Here is a 16,256-nt window from a genome sequence, read left to right on the forward strand (position 1 = left end):
CTCAGTAGTAGAAAACTTATAGAGCAGATTGAAAGCGCTACTGGAATAGAAGTTCATTACCATTTGCCACAAAAAACTTTTTTCCATCGTTTATAATTTTCTCTAGACTGATTAATTGAGCTGAAAATTTTCAAGCTGAATTTAAAAAATCCTGCTGTATTTGTGGATAACACTGTTTATCCTATTAGAAGCAAAGAAAGAGTTTTCAACTATTGTGTTAAGAAACTTTGAAAAGGGCACGCTTTGGAGTTTGGCTTGGATTTCAAAGGAAGATTCATCCTGGTGTCAAGAATGATTTAATACTGTTTTCTTGATTTGCTTTAGACAAGCAACAGAAAAATAAGTGTGTCTATGCCAACTGACTCCTTTCCAACACTTGAAATCAACCCTGGGTTCCTAACTCTACATTTTTGTTACCAGCACATAGTGAGAACCCAGAGGCGAAATATGTGTCTTTTGCTTTCTGAGTGCCTGATCTGCATAGAGGCTAACAGCTTTGTCTTTCAGGAGCCTCTCTATGAGCTTTTATAGGAAAAGACCTGGGCTGTGAATCTAGATGCTGATGATGATGCAAGGCAGGGCGGTCAGTCTCCTAATAGGGTGTGTAATTTTACAAATTAACTGTGAATATTGTCTCTGTTACCTATATAACAACCTCTGTTAGCTGTAGATTGTGAAGGTGAGTGCTTTACAAATTAGAAAATGCTAGAACTGAGATTGCAAAATTGATGTGGTCACTTGGTTCATCTGTGACTGCCAAAATATATTACTTATAATCCTTCTGTCAGCCATTGTTTCTCCTTTAGGACCTATGCCTCTTTTGGAGAATGCAGTTAGTCAATATTTTTTCTCTCTCTGTCATTCAATCCTTGATCCTAGATGTAGCATCCTCATCTTGCAGTGAACTTCTGTGGGGGTATCCAGGCTGCATATGAGCACTTGACAAACAGCAGTGAATTTATCTGAATAATACCTGTGGGAAGTGAAATAATATTAAGCCAATTTTATCTAAGGACAGCTGAGTCTGAGAGAGCTTAAGAACAGTTTAGGGATGACTGACAAGGAACATCCAGGATATTTCAAGAATACTTTGAATTTTTAAGTATTCAGAGCACAGCTCCAGAGATTTCAGCTACAGCTTACAGCTATGAGGATGCAGCATTTCTGTAAATCAGATGCCAGATTTCTGTCCGTGAATGTTTAAAAAAAAAAATTACTCACCATTTTGTAAGACCACTGTGGCAAAACCCAATGAAGAGCATGGTTCCATGAGGTAACGCTCAACAGTCACCATTGTCATGGTGACCTGGTCACCCTTCTTTTCACTGCCTTGTTCTTTGTGTGCATCTCAATATTGGCAACGTAATGCCAGAGCACTGCAAGCATTATGCTCCTCTATACCCAGTACCAATTTCTTTCTGGAGTGCGAGAGGAGTAATGCAATTAAAGACTCACTAAAGGAAGCCTAATTCTTAATGTTTCTTAACATGAAGTGTTTCAATATTCCAACATTAATATAATCCTTACATTTAGCAAGTTGGGCATATTATTCAAATTACTGTATTGTATAGCTCCTGTCAGAATTACTGCTGACCTACAAGAGAAAGTTGTGCTGATTTAGCCTTCTTGAGATTTTAAATTAGTTTTTTCACAGCAGTGCAAAAAATACAGAGATTTGTACTTCAGTTGATAGCAAGCTTCACTGTGTCTTACACTGGTTGAGATCAGATTTAAACCCAAATAAACCACTCTTTTGATATGTTTATAAAACATACCATATAAAAGCTACGTGATGGTGATATAGTAGCATTAATTAAAAAACCAATTCTGAAACAAGATTTGCAGAGTGGCTTGCAAGATGTTCATGAAACTGATGTAAAAAGTAACTTCAGCAGGGTATAATATATATAATTTTCCATTGTCAGTGGAAAAAGCTTTCCCTAAAGGTACAGCAAAGCTGGCAAAGCAGAAAAAGAATTTCTGAGATAACACTTGTGAGATAGATTGTCATTTTGGTAAACAAGCATCTTAGACCTGGCTGTTTTAGCACAACGAACAGAAGTAAATAAGCAAGATTTTCAAAGAAGTTACGCTGCAAAAAGAACCGTTGCGGTTCTGCAGGTATATACATTGTACCAAAAGCAAGCCTATACTGAAAGTAGCCAAAACTTGCTAATTGAACAGTATTTAAATTTTCAAGCAAATTGTTAATTTCTCACAGATAGAATGACATTTTTGTCAGAGTAGTGGGTGCTGCAAGGAAAGAGTTGCAGGAAGACAGAGAGGGAGGGTAGAATTGACCCCATCATTTCATGATGACTAAATAGAAAACTGGATTAAAAGTTTTAGGCTCGGTGTAAATAAATGCATTGGTACATTGCTGCTGCATGCCAGCTGAGACCATGGCCCACTGTTACAAAGGAAAATGTTTTAGCAAATGGAATAAAGTTCATTATTTCCTTTTTAAAAATCAGCAAGTGCTGACGTACAGCCTGTGGAAAAAACAAAAGGTGATTTCTGCGCCCCCAAGATGCTCGTGGCTGCCTAAACATTATAGAGCTAACAAGCTGCACCAGCAAGTACCATGTTTATAATCCATTCGGGCTGTTATTTTAAATGGGTCTGAGAAAGCAGATTACCAAATTCCTCTGAATTTCAAGCAATGTATAACCTTTCATTTTATTAGGCTCTCAATATCTGTCGCGCTGCTGAGGCATGGTGAGAATGGATAATATTTAGCACTCTGCTTCCTCAACCCTTGGTAATAGGGATTTGGCTTGTCATTCCCAGCTCTCCTCTCCTAATCATCTTCTATTCAGTATTACTGTGTTGAACCCCTCAACTCATTGGTTGGGATTCAGCCTCCTTTGTCCACTCATTACGTTGCCCAATGAGCACTTTTATGCCTTCCCCACGCTGCCCCACTCACTAGGGGCAGCTCCTTGAAAACATCCTTGAAACTGCGCCATTACTCCACTGAGAAGTTTCCTATGCCCTTCTACCTATGAGCAGTTGTTGGTATCTGCGTTAGAATTTACCTATCGCGGTAGGGAGCAACATCTTTTTATTTCTTGATATTCTTCTGTCTGCCTCTGTCTGCGGGCAGGCTCTTGTCTCATACTTGGAGGGCAAGCCCTTGGAGCAGGGCTGTCTATTTTCACTGCCCAAAGCATGAAGAGGTCCTGTCCTGACCTGGGTTTGTAGTCCCATCTAAATGCAAATAATAATTACGCCATTACAGCTAGTTGTGCCTTGGACAAGCTCACACATACATACTGGACTTGACCAGCAGCACAGCTGCATATGCCAGCCCACGTGCATTTATGGTTCACATTCTCTGTACCCTCCTGGGAAGGGACAGGAGTGACGGCATGGGGCTGATCCCACCACCACTGTGGGAGCATGAAGGCGTCTGCAGCACAGACATCTCCTCGGTCTGGCCACGGCTTCCTCTGACTTTGTGTCCCAGTAGTGTAAGAGGAGAAGAAGGCTGGGTTTGAGCGTAGGACCATGCTGCTAGGTGGAAGGCAATGCAGATGTAGTCATACTTTCTAAAACACTTACTAATTTTTGTTCTGTTTGCAATCCTGTGTATTATTTGTCCTGGTTTTGCTATCTGATGCAGAACTTGAAAATGAGATCTGATCTCCCTGGGAGTTTTCCTGTTAAATATTTTTAAATAAATGAATAATGTGTTGCATACTTTCCTCCCTGGACACTCCTAGAAAGAACAAGCTATCATCTACCTGGTATCTCAGCAGTGCAAGTTGGCTGAAATCTGCCCACGTCCCCCATTTTGTGGACTATGCGAAGTGTTATTTTGCCAGTCTGGTTAAATCAATTGAGACCTTCCCATCCAAAGATTGTCACTGCAAATCCTGTGAGAGCTTGGCTGGCTGTTTGCAATGTGTTGAGGTTCCCTGAGCCATCCCTTGGGCCTGTTGAGCAATCATGTTATTTTCTTCAATGAAATGTTCAGGAAGAAATGTGTTCATGAATAAAAGCCTGACATTTCAACATCTGCATCTGGAAGGAAACGCAGCCTGGGTAGTCATCATTTGGTTGTGAAAGGCACGCTCATTATTTAAATCATATGTGCTCTCCATGTTCAGAAGGGGCCCACTGGGCATGATTCAAGGCCTGCTGGAACAAAGAGGAGTTTCTTTATTGACTCAGTGGGCTTTGGATTAGACCCTAAATTGACAGGAGGAACTGAGACTCAATTGCCATTCTCTGGAGAGTTTGGGAATTCTGCACAGTGGTTATATTTTTGTGCTGCCAAAATAAAATTGCCACTGCTGAAGAAAGCTGAAAGGTTTGTGGAATAAAATCTTTAGGGAGAGTTGTCAGTCTTATAGGTGTGGATAGGTGACTGCAGTAGAAGTTAAACCTTCTTTTCCAGAGTCTTCTTAAGATGCACAGTGTATACTTCATGACAGCCAGATCCACAGGAGGAGTTACTAAAGAAAAAGATAAGCTTGATATTCCTTAATGGTTTAATTTCTGGTGCAACCAAATCAAAACACTTTGGAGGCAAGGGGAGGCATTCACTAATTAACAATAAAGAATCTGTGTCTTGCCTGTAGGAATTTGATGAGTACACCGCAGTTGGGAGCAAGGCATAAAAAGGGGGTTTTTTGGTCCCATTTACTCCATCAGTACATTTTCAGGGAAAGGATGAGCCTTATGCATCTTCTTCCCATTATTTGATTTGCACTGCCCTCAGCCGGTGCATTTGAGCTATGCTGCCGGAGTCCTAACAGTAAGGTACAACAAAGCGGTCTGAGAAGGGAATTGAAGTCAAGCTATTGCAGTTAGGCTCCTGTGCCAGATTCTCCCAGCTGTGCTACCTCAGTACGTGTACGGCGCTACGTTCAGAACAGATGGATTTTGCTCAGCAGCCCTTGCTACCACAGCGCATGAGAATCTCATCAATTTTCATGCATGATTTCTTCACCCTGTGTGTGCTGTTATGTGTGCGCTTCCCGGAGGAGGGGAGGCATTCGCTGAAGGTCCTGCAGGGCTCCTGCGACAGAGAGGGAGTTTGAACTCATCTCCTAAACCCCGGGGCTGTGCCCTGAGCATGGGAACAACTCTTAAGAGTAGTTTGCGATACTATACCCACACGCTGTGCACGCTACGCACACCACAACGCTCTTTTCTCAGTGCTGATACCTACCCCATGGTTTCCAAATGCTGAGCATCCAGCAGCTGCAAAGGAAGAGTTTTTGTTTGGTTAATAAGAACTTATCAATGCTGAAGATGGATGAATCCCTCGAGACAGCGTATTTGATTTGTGCTGTGACAAAAAGCACGTGTATAATGTAGTCTCCTTTCAGCGGTGCAACTTGCACTTCTTTCTCGAATTTATTGCTGGTAATTATAACTATTGCTTCAGCCAGTAATTATCTTCTGCTTAAAACTTTTCAGGAGAAGCAGAGATTGAGAGCGATGATGATGATGACTATGATGATGACTGTAAAAAGTCGTCGATGGATGAAGTAAGGGTGTAGATAATGTTTTATGGTGATGGGTCGGTTCCAGCAGCTGTGGGTTGGCTTGTGTTACCAGGAGTGGGACTACCATCTAGTGGAGAAAGGGAGGCAGAGCACCGGGAAGCTCACCACCAACTTTCTGAAGTTGGTTGTTAATCAGTTTGGAAGCACATCTTTGCTTTGTTTATTTATATTTTCCTTTACTGAAGAATAAGAATTAGTAGCACCACAGCTGATATGTTTTAGATAACTGCTTGTGGTGTATTTAGCATTGTTGGAAGAAAAACTTGACATCAAAAACTTAGAGCTATATTTATTATTTACCCAACAGTACTGATAAACATGCTCAGCACTATGCATGTGTAAAGGTAATGCAGTCCCTTCCCTAGGAGGCATGTAAAAAGAATGAATACAGCAGCAGTTTAATTAAACCTTTAAATTTTATAGCAAATTTTCTTCTTTACTATGTGAAGCTCCCTATGTGAGGCATTGACTTCACTGAGCCAGGATCAGTGAAAGATATCACTGTCAATAGAAAACTGGGCTTTGGTATTTGTGACCTCTGATGGCCACCACGGACAGATCAAAACTGCAGCATTTTCCCTTCTCTGTCCTAGGGTACTGCTGGAAGTGAGGCAATGGCCACCGAAGAGATGTCTAACCTGGTGAACTACATTCAGCCTGTGAAGTTTGAGTCATTTGAAGTATCAAAAAGTAAGTAAGCTAAGCATGAGCAACATCTTATACTGGAAATTACCAAGCAAGTGTTTTGAAGAAAGTTCTGGAGAAATGCTACTTGGTGCTCTCTCAGTTAGATACAGGCACATGGACAGAAAATGGGCCCTTGGTATCCAGCCAAATAAATCCATGTTTATTTTGAAACCTGTATCAGTCTAAATATAAAGCTTTATCAACAGTAAACATGCTGCCATTTCAAAAACATTTTAGAAAATGTTGTACTTACATTGTCTTTGTTGCCCATGACTGAAGAGTAACTTAAGCAGTTTGAGAAAGGTGGTCATAAATATTCTTGTGGATTGAGCAAGTGCTTTATATTTTGCCTCTGCTACTTTTATAGAGGATTCAGGGTAAGCAGAGTCTGCCCTTCCCCAACTTCAAATTCACTCTTTCCTGCCTCTGTGTATTGTATAGAAAAGGCCATAATTTCACCCCCCGCTGGCTTTTACAGAAGATGCCTTGCTAGGAATGCAGTCAGTGGCATTCTCAGTAAACACTGCAGCATCTTTTCCTTTCTTGGTGCAGAACCCCCTGCTATTTGCCTACCCTTTTTCACTTTTTTTTTGACAGGTTTCAATATGCTCTTGGAGCTTTTTAGTTAAAGAAGTGTATAGCATTTTAATTTATTATGGATCTATGGAGGCCTTGGCAGAGGACAGGTAATTGGTGCCTAAGTCCATATCTGTTTACAAGATTTTGCATTTACTCATGATGAATTATAAACATATAAGAAGTTATCTTCCTGTTCATTTGTAGCTGGGTATTTATACAGATGTACACACAAGCATTCACAAAATCATGCAGAGAGCTATGCTTGTTCCCTATAGTAGTGTCCCTTTGGATGTTTATAATCTCCTCTAGCTCGAATGAGAGTTAAAAGAACACAGTGGGAAGGAGATATTCCTTCTGGAAATGAAACCATGTGAATCCTAGCAGGACCAGTTGATGCAGCTGTTATAAAATTGTCTTGTGTAGATTTCTGTTCACATGCCTATGCCTTTCCGAGTTTTGTCTTTTGTAAAGAACTGCTGATGTCCAGATTTTTTACGTCTTGATGTGGCCTTTGATCAATCATACTGCTTCTGTGAACTCATAATGTTAAGGCATTAATATTTCTGGTGTTAGTGTAAAAAAAAAATAATTATGTGGTAAATGTGGCCAGTTCGTTAAAGCAGTGGCCTTACATAGTAAATGTTGCTGGCTGGTTAAAGCAGTGGGCACTGTAGCATGACTTGTGGGTTCTGGTCTTAGTCCTGGCCTGGACTGACTGCTGGACCTTCATTAAATTTAGCGAAGATGAGCTGAATAAAGGAGGAGTTAGATGAGGATCATTTTTTAATTTGTTGCCTATCTAGTTGTTGCACAGATTTTATTTTTGTTCACCTGACTTCATTCCCCTAAGTGTAGAGCTCCATGCTTGTCTTTTATACAGTTTCATCATTTCAGTGTTACAGCATTTTTCTAATTTAATATTTTCTAATTCAGAATTTGTTTTGATTTGTGATCCTGGCCTCCACGGTGCTAACAGTACCTCACTGCTTCTGTCATTCACACATTTATTTAAAAGTGCATTTTCTGGTCTTGTATCTAACTTGTTAACAAAAATATTGAATAGCACTGGATCTGTAACAGTCCCCTGATTACCCTCACTAGATATGTTCCCTCTCTCTGACAGCAAGTAGCTGTAACTGTATTTTCTCAAGTTTTTCAGACAGTTTTTCAATGAGTTGTTTGTCCCCTCCCTAGTGACTTCCTCCTGATAAGATAGCACGGTGTAACGTATCACAAGAGAGAAATGTCTTTCCTGCACAGTCTTTCTTCAAAGGGCAGGTTTCTTAATCCTCTCCAGATACTACAAGGAAATTATCGTTCTTATTTTAATTAGGAGTTTGATTAAGCCCTGGACATTTAGTAACTGAATCATTTAACAGCTACCAGTTCTGGTTTCCTACAGATGCTCTACATTAAGATAAGGCTGAGAGATATGGTATACTACTACAACTAATTCTAGTACCTATGTTCTAAATAGAATAATACCACTATATATGTGTGTTGCTAATGCTATCCCACTAGTAAGGAGGAAGTGTGGAATAAGAATAATCTCAGTGCCTTTATAAGGAGCTGAGGTGGAGGTGAGCTGGCTGGAACAGAGTCTGGAGAAAGAGAGGATATTGCTTGCTGGAAAGGAAGAGGAGTGGTAGGAGAGCAGCCTCTCGGGAATGGCAGGCATCTTTCGCCATTGGGAGATAACAGCTATGAATAACGGCAGTAGCGTGATGGTTGCTAATTAGAAATAGAGACCACAATAAAGTCTGAGTCCCAGCTCTCCTAGAGGGAGAGAATGGCTTTTGGAACACCACGATCACCCTCTGACTCTTCAACATACACTGAGAAGACTTTGTAGTTCACAGGCTGGCAGCACATTTCTCTCTCATGTTGGCCTAGCTCTTCGTTTCTTTGGATCCACTGCTTCCTTTTTGGCTTCCTATAAGGAAAGTGCCCACCTGTTTCTGTCCTGCTTCTCTCTGCAAGACGAGTGCTTTTGTTCAGTTTTATCCCTCTCCTGCAGCTTCGCAGTTTGACTTCAAGGAGCTGGCCAGGCTGGCATCCTGGCCATCCCTTGATTACTGCAGCACAATTACTTCTAAAACGGGATGAGGGCAAGCCTCTTCTCTGCCTTATTGTTTGCTTTCAATAACATGGTGAGGCTAGAGAGTTGACATTTCAACACAGGCACTGTTTCTCTCATTTTTAAAGAGAGCAGTGCTGAGATATCTAATGGATATGACCTCCCAGCGCTGTGGGCCCTTCTAGGCAATCTACACAGCTGATTGTGATGAAATGGGAAGCTGTTATTTTATAGGAATCCTTACCTTCTGTACAAAAGTGTAAAGGAAAAAATGCTGAAGCTAGAAGGGTCTTGACTTAGGCTCTCTGCTACAGCATGGCGCGTGGGTACATTGAAAGGCTGTGCACACATCAGGCAAAGGTGAGTAACAATTGATACACAAATTAATATTTAGTCCTGCTGAGTTATAAGCTTAGGAGGAGCTTTTCACCGCTGTCAGGTCAGAAAGTTTGGCCAAATTAGAGAGGTCATAGAAGCTCTGTATTAGTTCAGGGTTAGGCCTGAAGACCTGCTGGGACACAGGAGTGTACCTTCAGGCTTGGTTAGATAGCAATGTTTCCATGACTGTTTGAGACAGATGTGACCTTACCCTGACATACTGAAGATAACGAGAACCGCAGTAGGCACAGCTAGCGCACTGCTTAGTTTAATCTGATACGGACGTTAGTTATTATAGCTTCAAATTGGCTCAAAGCTCTTGCATCTGTCTGCAAAGACAATCTAGAGATCCAGCAGGGCCCTCTGTGTTCCCCATAAAAGCTGCTGCAATACCTCTGCGTCACACCTGTGAGCTTTGGGCTCTACGTCTCAAATATATCAAGGTGGTATTTTGCAAGCAAGCGTGCAAGATCTCTGCCTGTGCCCTGGCTTTCTGTTGCCTGCAGCTGGCACAGTGGCAATCTTGGGCAGTACCGATGCCCTTAATTTGGGCAGTGCTAATGCGAGTTCGGATGGAGCTCTTGAGTATGTGCAGAGTGAGCTTGCTGCTGTCAGCAAACGACTGTGTATGTCAGTTCTTTGAGATCAAGGTGAAATGAGCTGGTGAACAGTAGATGGGATAAGGGGACTGAGACTAAACCAGTTGTTTGCAGCTCACGTATCGCATGTGATTTCATGCTCTAATGTGTCACTGTTTTTATTTCTCCTTTAAACTTCCAGAACGCAACAAAAGTTTTGAAATGTCTTCCTTTGTGGAAACCAAAGGGCTTGAGCAACTTACAAAGTCTCCTGTGGAATTTGTGGAGTATCCTTGACTTTCAGAATGCTGCTTTCTTAGCCTTTCTATATCTGAGATCTGTTACAGGGCTTTATTGAAATTTGGAGACAGGAGCTGGGGAAATAGGGAACCCAAATGAAATTTGTAGATTTGACTGTCTTCCTAGATGAATTAATTGGCCTGAGTTCTGATGAGCTAATTTAAAAGCTGGCATGAGTCCTTGTGCTGCAGGCTAGGACGAGAGGGAATAGGCATAAACTACATATTGAAGACCTGATGTTTTATATTCTCGTTGTTAAATTTATCATCCTATATGAGGTGGTGAGCAAATTGTCAAAATGCGGCTGACGGTTTTTTGCACAGTCATACGAGAGAGCTTGCTTTCCCATCATACCGCTAGTTCTAAGAGCAGTGAGCTGTTTTATTGCCATACAATTCTTTTTTTTTTTTTTTTTTTTTTTTTCTTTAGGGCTTTTTTATAACTTCTAAAGAAAAGCTGAGGAGCATTCTTTTTAGACCTTTTGATGTTCCTCAGTGTCTCTCATCATGGCTGCGGTTAAGAATGAATGGTCAAGATAAAATAGTGCCTTAAGGAAGATTAATGGAAAGCTATTTCCACAGATAACCTGCAGCATGTTCTCATCTCTGAGATTTGTAGACTCAACTGTAAGAAGTGCACACTCATCATTTCTGTCTGTATGTAGAGGCCAATTCTAATGCTTATTCCAGAAGAGCACTTACTTTTTAACTGAGCACCTCTCCCCCCCACCAGAGGAAGATTCGCTGTTTACAGCTATTTGGCCTCTATAAATGCAATCTTAGGAAAATCCCACATTAGTAACCATAATGATAAATGGAATTTTATTAATGCTATCTTTTTGATGCATATGCCTGTGCTATTTCCTTGCTTATTCTGGGTACTATGTACAGGAACAAACAACACCTTTAGTTACCCCGTATTTATCATCTCTCCTACAAAATTGTGGACCTCTGGAAGTGTTATTGTTGCAGAAATCCAATAAGGAACCCACTGCCATTCTGTAAAGAGCACCTGCATTTAAATATTGTAGTTGCAATTCTCTGCGAAGTGATTTTTGTCACACGTACTATATCTTAACTACTCACCGTTTAGATACAACAAAATGCAGCTAAGCCGAATTTACCCAAAGGGAACACGTGTAGATTCTTCAAACTACATGCCACAAGTCTTCTGGAATGCCGGCTGCCAAATGGTTGCTCTTAACTTCCAAACTGTAGGTAAGTTATGCTGGTCTCTAGATTTTGTAAGCTGTACCTTGCCACTTCTCTGATACAGTTTCTGATTCATAAGTAGGAGGGGCTTTATGCATCAAAAGATGTCTAGTGATCGAATGATAGTACAGAGCTGTTAATTAACATTTTTAACACAGTTGTTTTTTTTTAACTAGGAATATTCATAATTACGATGCTGTAGCTAGTATAATAGGCACACATAAAGCCCTCCATATTGTCATCATTTTAAGTGATTACCATTGAGCAGCATTTCAGATCTGGCAGGGATTTTTTTCCTGTGTCTTCCAAAATCTCAGTATATCAAGACATAAGGGACTTAGACAGCTAATTCCACTTTAAAAGTGAGTGTTTAAGAAACAAAGACATTTGGGCTCCCACATGCACAAGTCACTTTTGAAATAGAATGTATTGTCTTCCAAGGCTATGTCTGTTCTGAGACATACAAATATTTCTATCTACTGCATCCCAGGACATATCCTAGCCATGTTCTGCCTCTGGGCACATGGTACCATGGTATCATCCCCTTTTTCCTTTCCAGTCGTGCCCATGTATACACTGCCATTCCATGGAAAGCAAAACCCTACACAGGCTGGGAGTCTGCAGAGTAATAAAAACCTCTTTGGGCCAGTTTTGACCAAGTATCAAACACCCAGTGTCTTATGTTAGAAACATAAGTATTCTGCTGGGTCAGGTACAACAGCACAACACTAAGGGACTCAAAACCTAAGTATCAAGGCTTCTTTTAAAATTTGAAAATGTTATCTATTGAGTAGTCTCTGAAAGATGTCTTAGGGAGATCTTGTCAAAAGAATCCAAGAGAGTGGCTGCGATCACATCTGAAACCTCTTAACAAGCAACATTGTGCCATAAATAGCTGTTTACATTACAGTTGGTTTGAAATGACAATAAATAGTATTATTTTACTGCTTTTTTAAATTGTTACTAACCAGAACGTTGCTCTTACTGATATTTTTAACACCTAGATTTGTCTATGCAAATAAACATGGGAATGTACGAGTACAATGGCAAAAGCGGATACAGGTTAAAGCCAGAATTCATGAGAAGACCAGACAAACACTTTGATCCATTTACTGAAGGTATAGTGGATGGGATAGTAGCTAACACCTTGTCTGTCAAGGTATGTATGCAGCTGGTGAAACTGCTCTCATGACAGTGTTAGAGCATGGATATATTTCTGTTATGCAGTGGCCTAGCAAATGACCATACTAAGTCAAGAAAATAAAATGCATTTCGTTTCATGGAGTGACATTTCATTTTTAAATTGCAGAGGATCTTCTGCCTCACATTTCGTATTGTAGCATAAATAAATGTATTTTGATTGTATATATTCTTTTCCATAGAAGTAACTGGGAAGTGAATGGATTTAAGAGTAGTTTGGCTGTGTCTTTAGTAACAAAGAGCTGAATTTAAAGCATGCTGTTATGAAGCGGTAGGTTGCACTGGAATAGCTAGAACAGTACACTGTTTAATATAAATAAATTTTCTGGTTCCCTATAAGTTCTCCAGCAGAACTGTGGAACCATAAATGTCAGCTACAATTCATTGCCAACTTGCTTTTCTTCATTCCTTTTTAAGGACCTCTAATGAAGTTCAAGGACCACCAGGAATCTGCAAATTGAAAACTACTTGTATGAATATTTAGAGGGATAGATTTCATTGGCTATGACAGGATCACAAATTTATACTTTGTATATCTCTAGTTATCAAAACATGAACTTCCTGAAATCCTGTTATTCCTTTAATGGACTTGTCCATTAGAACAGTGTCCGTATTATAGAATCCACCTGCAAAATATCCTCCTGTTTTCTTTCAGAGAAAGCAAGTATTTCCTCTCAGGCTGCAGACACAAGCGTAGCAGAGCAGTGCTGGGAGGGATATGAATGAAGTAATAATCTGATGACATGCATGGTAAAAAAAGATGACTGTGTGGGAATGACCTTTTGTGGTGGCCTGTAATCATGGAAGCTTTCAGGTCCTCCTGTGGGTTTAGAGGCACTTTCTTCTGTAATTTTAATAAATGGAGGTGGAAGTCATTCAGTAGCTATTAGGAGATGCACAGCGTTTTTAACAGGAATGAACATCCCAGGAGTCATGAGACAGCTGTCAGAAGTCAACTGCTTCTGCCTGCTTGGTGAAGACTCTGCTGGTTATAATGTCAATGCCCATACAAGATACAGCTGAGAACGGATTGAGATTTGCTTTAGGCAAGCCTAAATTTGTTAAGGTACAGTGACACTGCTACATATTCCTGTGCCTCTTCCATTTTCTGAAGTAATTGCAGACCTTTCTTTAACTTTTTAAAGCTGAGAGTTGTCTTTCCTGTTAAAAATAAGAACTAGAAAAGACCAGGTATTTTATAGCTATCTTGTTTTCATAGTGAAGCTCCTCATACCAACTTTTCAGCTTGTTTTCGCCCTTGCAGTTAAAAACGTATGTAGATTCTCTGCTGCTTATACCTCTTTTCTTCCAGCATTTTTTGAACCTGCTGTTGAAACTGGATAGAAATGAGAGTTCTTAAAGATATGGTGTTGTGGAAATAGGCAGCCAGATTGAGGAATGAGATCCAAACTAGTATTCCTGCTAAGGGAAGGGCAGCAGCATGATCTCAACCACATTATTGCTCATAGAGGAATTCAGGACCACAGGGTCACAGGAAATCAGGCCTCATAAGTTGTTTTTCTGTGTCTGCAATACTAAACAGTGTGGTTGGTTTTTTTTATTGTGGTTTTGGTTTTGTTTTGGTTTTATTTTAAATGCATACTGTCTGATCATTAATGAGCATTATCCATCTGCATTTCAGCCACTCATTTCCTAATCCACCACAGCAGTCTCTAGTGATTCTTCTTTGTTTTGGTTTTAGATAATTTCGGGTCAGTTTCTTTCTGATAAAAAAGTCGGTACCTATGTAGAAGTCGACATGTTTGGCCTGCCCGTGGATACAAGAAGAAAAGCTTTGAAGACCAAGACCTCTCAAGGCAATGCAGTTAATCCTGTCTGGGAAGAGGAAACCATAGTGTTTAAGAAGGTCGGTGTAACACTTGCTTCCCAAACGTGCATTGTGCTCGTTTTATCGCTGTCCAGTAGAGTACTTTTGTGGATTAGTGAAACTTTGCATTTGTTAGAAAGAAGTTAAAGAGATTCCAAATAGTTATTTCTTGAACGGTTTATTGTTAACCTTACTTTTGGTGTAATTTTGCTACTCTAGTCATGCCAGCTCCTACTAAAATAAATGAGTTTAAAGTCACCTTGATTCTTTCACTGACACAGCTGGAAACAGCAGGCATGTCGATACTCATCTGCGTGGCACAGTGCAGTGCCATGCTATGAACAAGCAAGCACAGATCCCAGCAGCAGTTCAGCTGGATTACCATTTTGCCATGGCTGAACAGCCCTGCTGAAAAGCAGATCCTGTTAACCTGCGAGCAAGACGATGTGAATACAGCTATAACAATCTGGCTGTCCAAGCCAACATATTCAAAGCAATCTGTTATCTCTGCTTAGCGCTAGATTATGCTATATAAATACAACCTAGGTGATGAAACCACATAAATCCCATCCACTTGAAATGAGACGTAGGCTCCTGAGTTACTCAGGCAATTTGAACAATAGCACTCAGACTCAATTCTCTAAACTTTGAGGGAGCAGAAAGTACTGAGCATGTTTTAGGATTGTGCAATGTGAATGTCTTGTGCTTCACAACATACTTGGCAGCTGGTTTTCTAACAGGATTTCTGGGTTTTGCTTATTGGGCACTGTGGTTAAATGGATCCTGAGTCCAGGTGTTTGTAAAACAATTTCTTTTGTATTTCTCTAGGCAAATGTAGTTCACAGAGGTGTTTATACAATTGCTACTTGCAGCCCTGCTTTCTAGGGAGTACAGCCCTTTTCCCTGAATATTTGGCCTTCTGAATGACTTTCCTTTGGCAGCCTGCCAGAGCTTAAGTTTGGAAACATCACTAGCATTTTTCTTCTGTAATGAACTTCTAATTAGTGTACTTCATTTCTCTATTTAGTTAACGATCGTGCCTGACTGCCTCTGTGCTCAGAGAAGCATAGATGACTATTTTTAGTAATCTTGAAAATAAATTAGAGAAACTCTTTCATTTTGGATTGTTGCTTTTTTTTTCCCCCCTCTCATTGTCTAGATAAATTTTAGTGCATGTTCTGAAAAAATGCATATCTGTGCCCAGGTTAAAAATATGTGTATTTGTAGGTATATTTGCATTAAGTAAGAAAATGAGATGAATTATGCTACACTTTTTTTTTTTTTAAAGTAATATTAAAGATTCCTATCTTAGTTGGGTAGTTTAAGTAACCTTTTTTGATTTGTTGTTTTCTGTTTTTCACTGTTTGGCCTTCTTTCTTATGTAGTGCCAAGAAAGCATCCAAGGCTAGTAAACATCCTGCCTGTCTTTAGCCCAGCCAGTGAGTGTGCTGCAGCACTGGAAAATTCTGCTGGTGTTGACATGGTTCACGTAATTCATACATTCACACTCTGCAAAACAGGTTGAGTTGCTTGTTGAGTTTTCAACACTAATATGCCTTTTTCAGTGACTTTTCTCAGAAGTAAGTAATCCCATTGGCACGAACACAAAGGAAAGAAAACATGTAGGGCTGTGAGTAATAAGCAGAAAACAGAGTGGCATTCAAGTGTGATAGGAGTTGAGCTGCCAAAGTCCCTTGTATCATATTGGAAATGTAGGGTCAAATTGCTGGATTCAACATACTATGCACACATCCCATGTCAAGTTTCTTGATTGAAAAATGTTTCTGAGAGTTATTTTGACACACAGGTGCATACACCTTGACCTTTTATATGATAAGACCTTCCTATGGATGTGTAGATGTTACTTTCTGCTAGACTGAACTTTCTCCTTCTATCTGC

General features: G+C 40.2%; 1 protein-coding gene across 3 annotated transcripts in view; it reads left to right on the top strand.

Moving 5' to 3' along the window:
• Positions 1 to 16,256, top strand: part of PLCB1 (phospholipase C beta 1) — a 407,361-nt gene that overhangs the window by 305,607 nt on the left and 85,498 nt on the right. For all 3 annotated transcript variants that reach the window (XM_009476210.2, XM_087775450.1, XM_087775451.1), the window contains 6 exons: positions 5,431 to 5,501; positions 6,113 to 6,209; positions 10,021 to 10,105; positions 11,211 to 11,335; positions 12,334 to 12,488; positions 14,232 to 14,396. In XM_009476210.2, the coding sequence (XP_009474485.1) occupies positions 5,431 to 5,501; positions 6,113 to 6,209; positions 10,021 to 10,105; positions 11,211 to 11,335; positions 12,334 to 12,488; positions 14,232 to 14,396 (698 nt within the window). The remainder of the gene's footprint in view (positions 1 to 5,430; positions 5,502 to 6,112; positions 6,210 to 10,020; positions 10,106 to 11,210; positions 11,336 to 12,333; positions 12,489 to 14,231; positions 14,397 to 16,256) is intronic.

Source organism: Nipponia nippon, unplaced genomic scaffold (genome assembly GCF_047370975.1).
Source record: "Nipponia nippon isolate SJK-2023a ecotype South Korea unplaced genomic scaffold, ASM4737097v1 scaffold_4, whole genome shotgun sequence".
NCBI lineage: Eukaryota > Metazoa > Chordata > Aves > Pelecaniformes > Threskiornithidae > Nipponia > Nipponia nippon.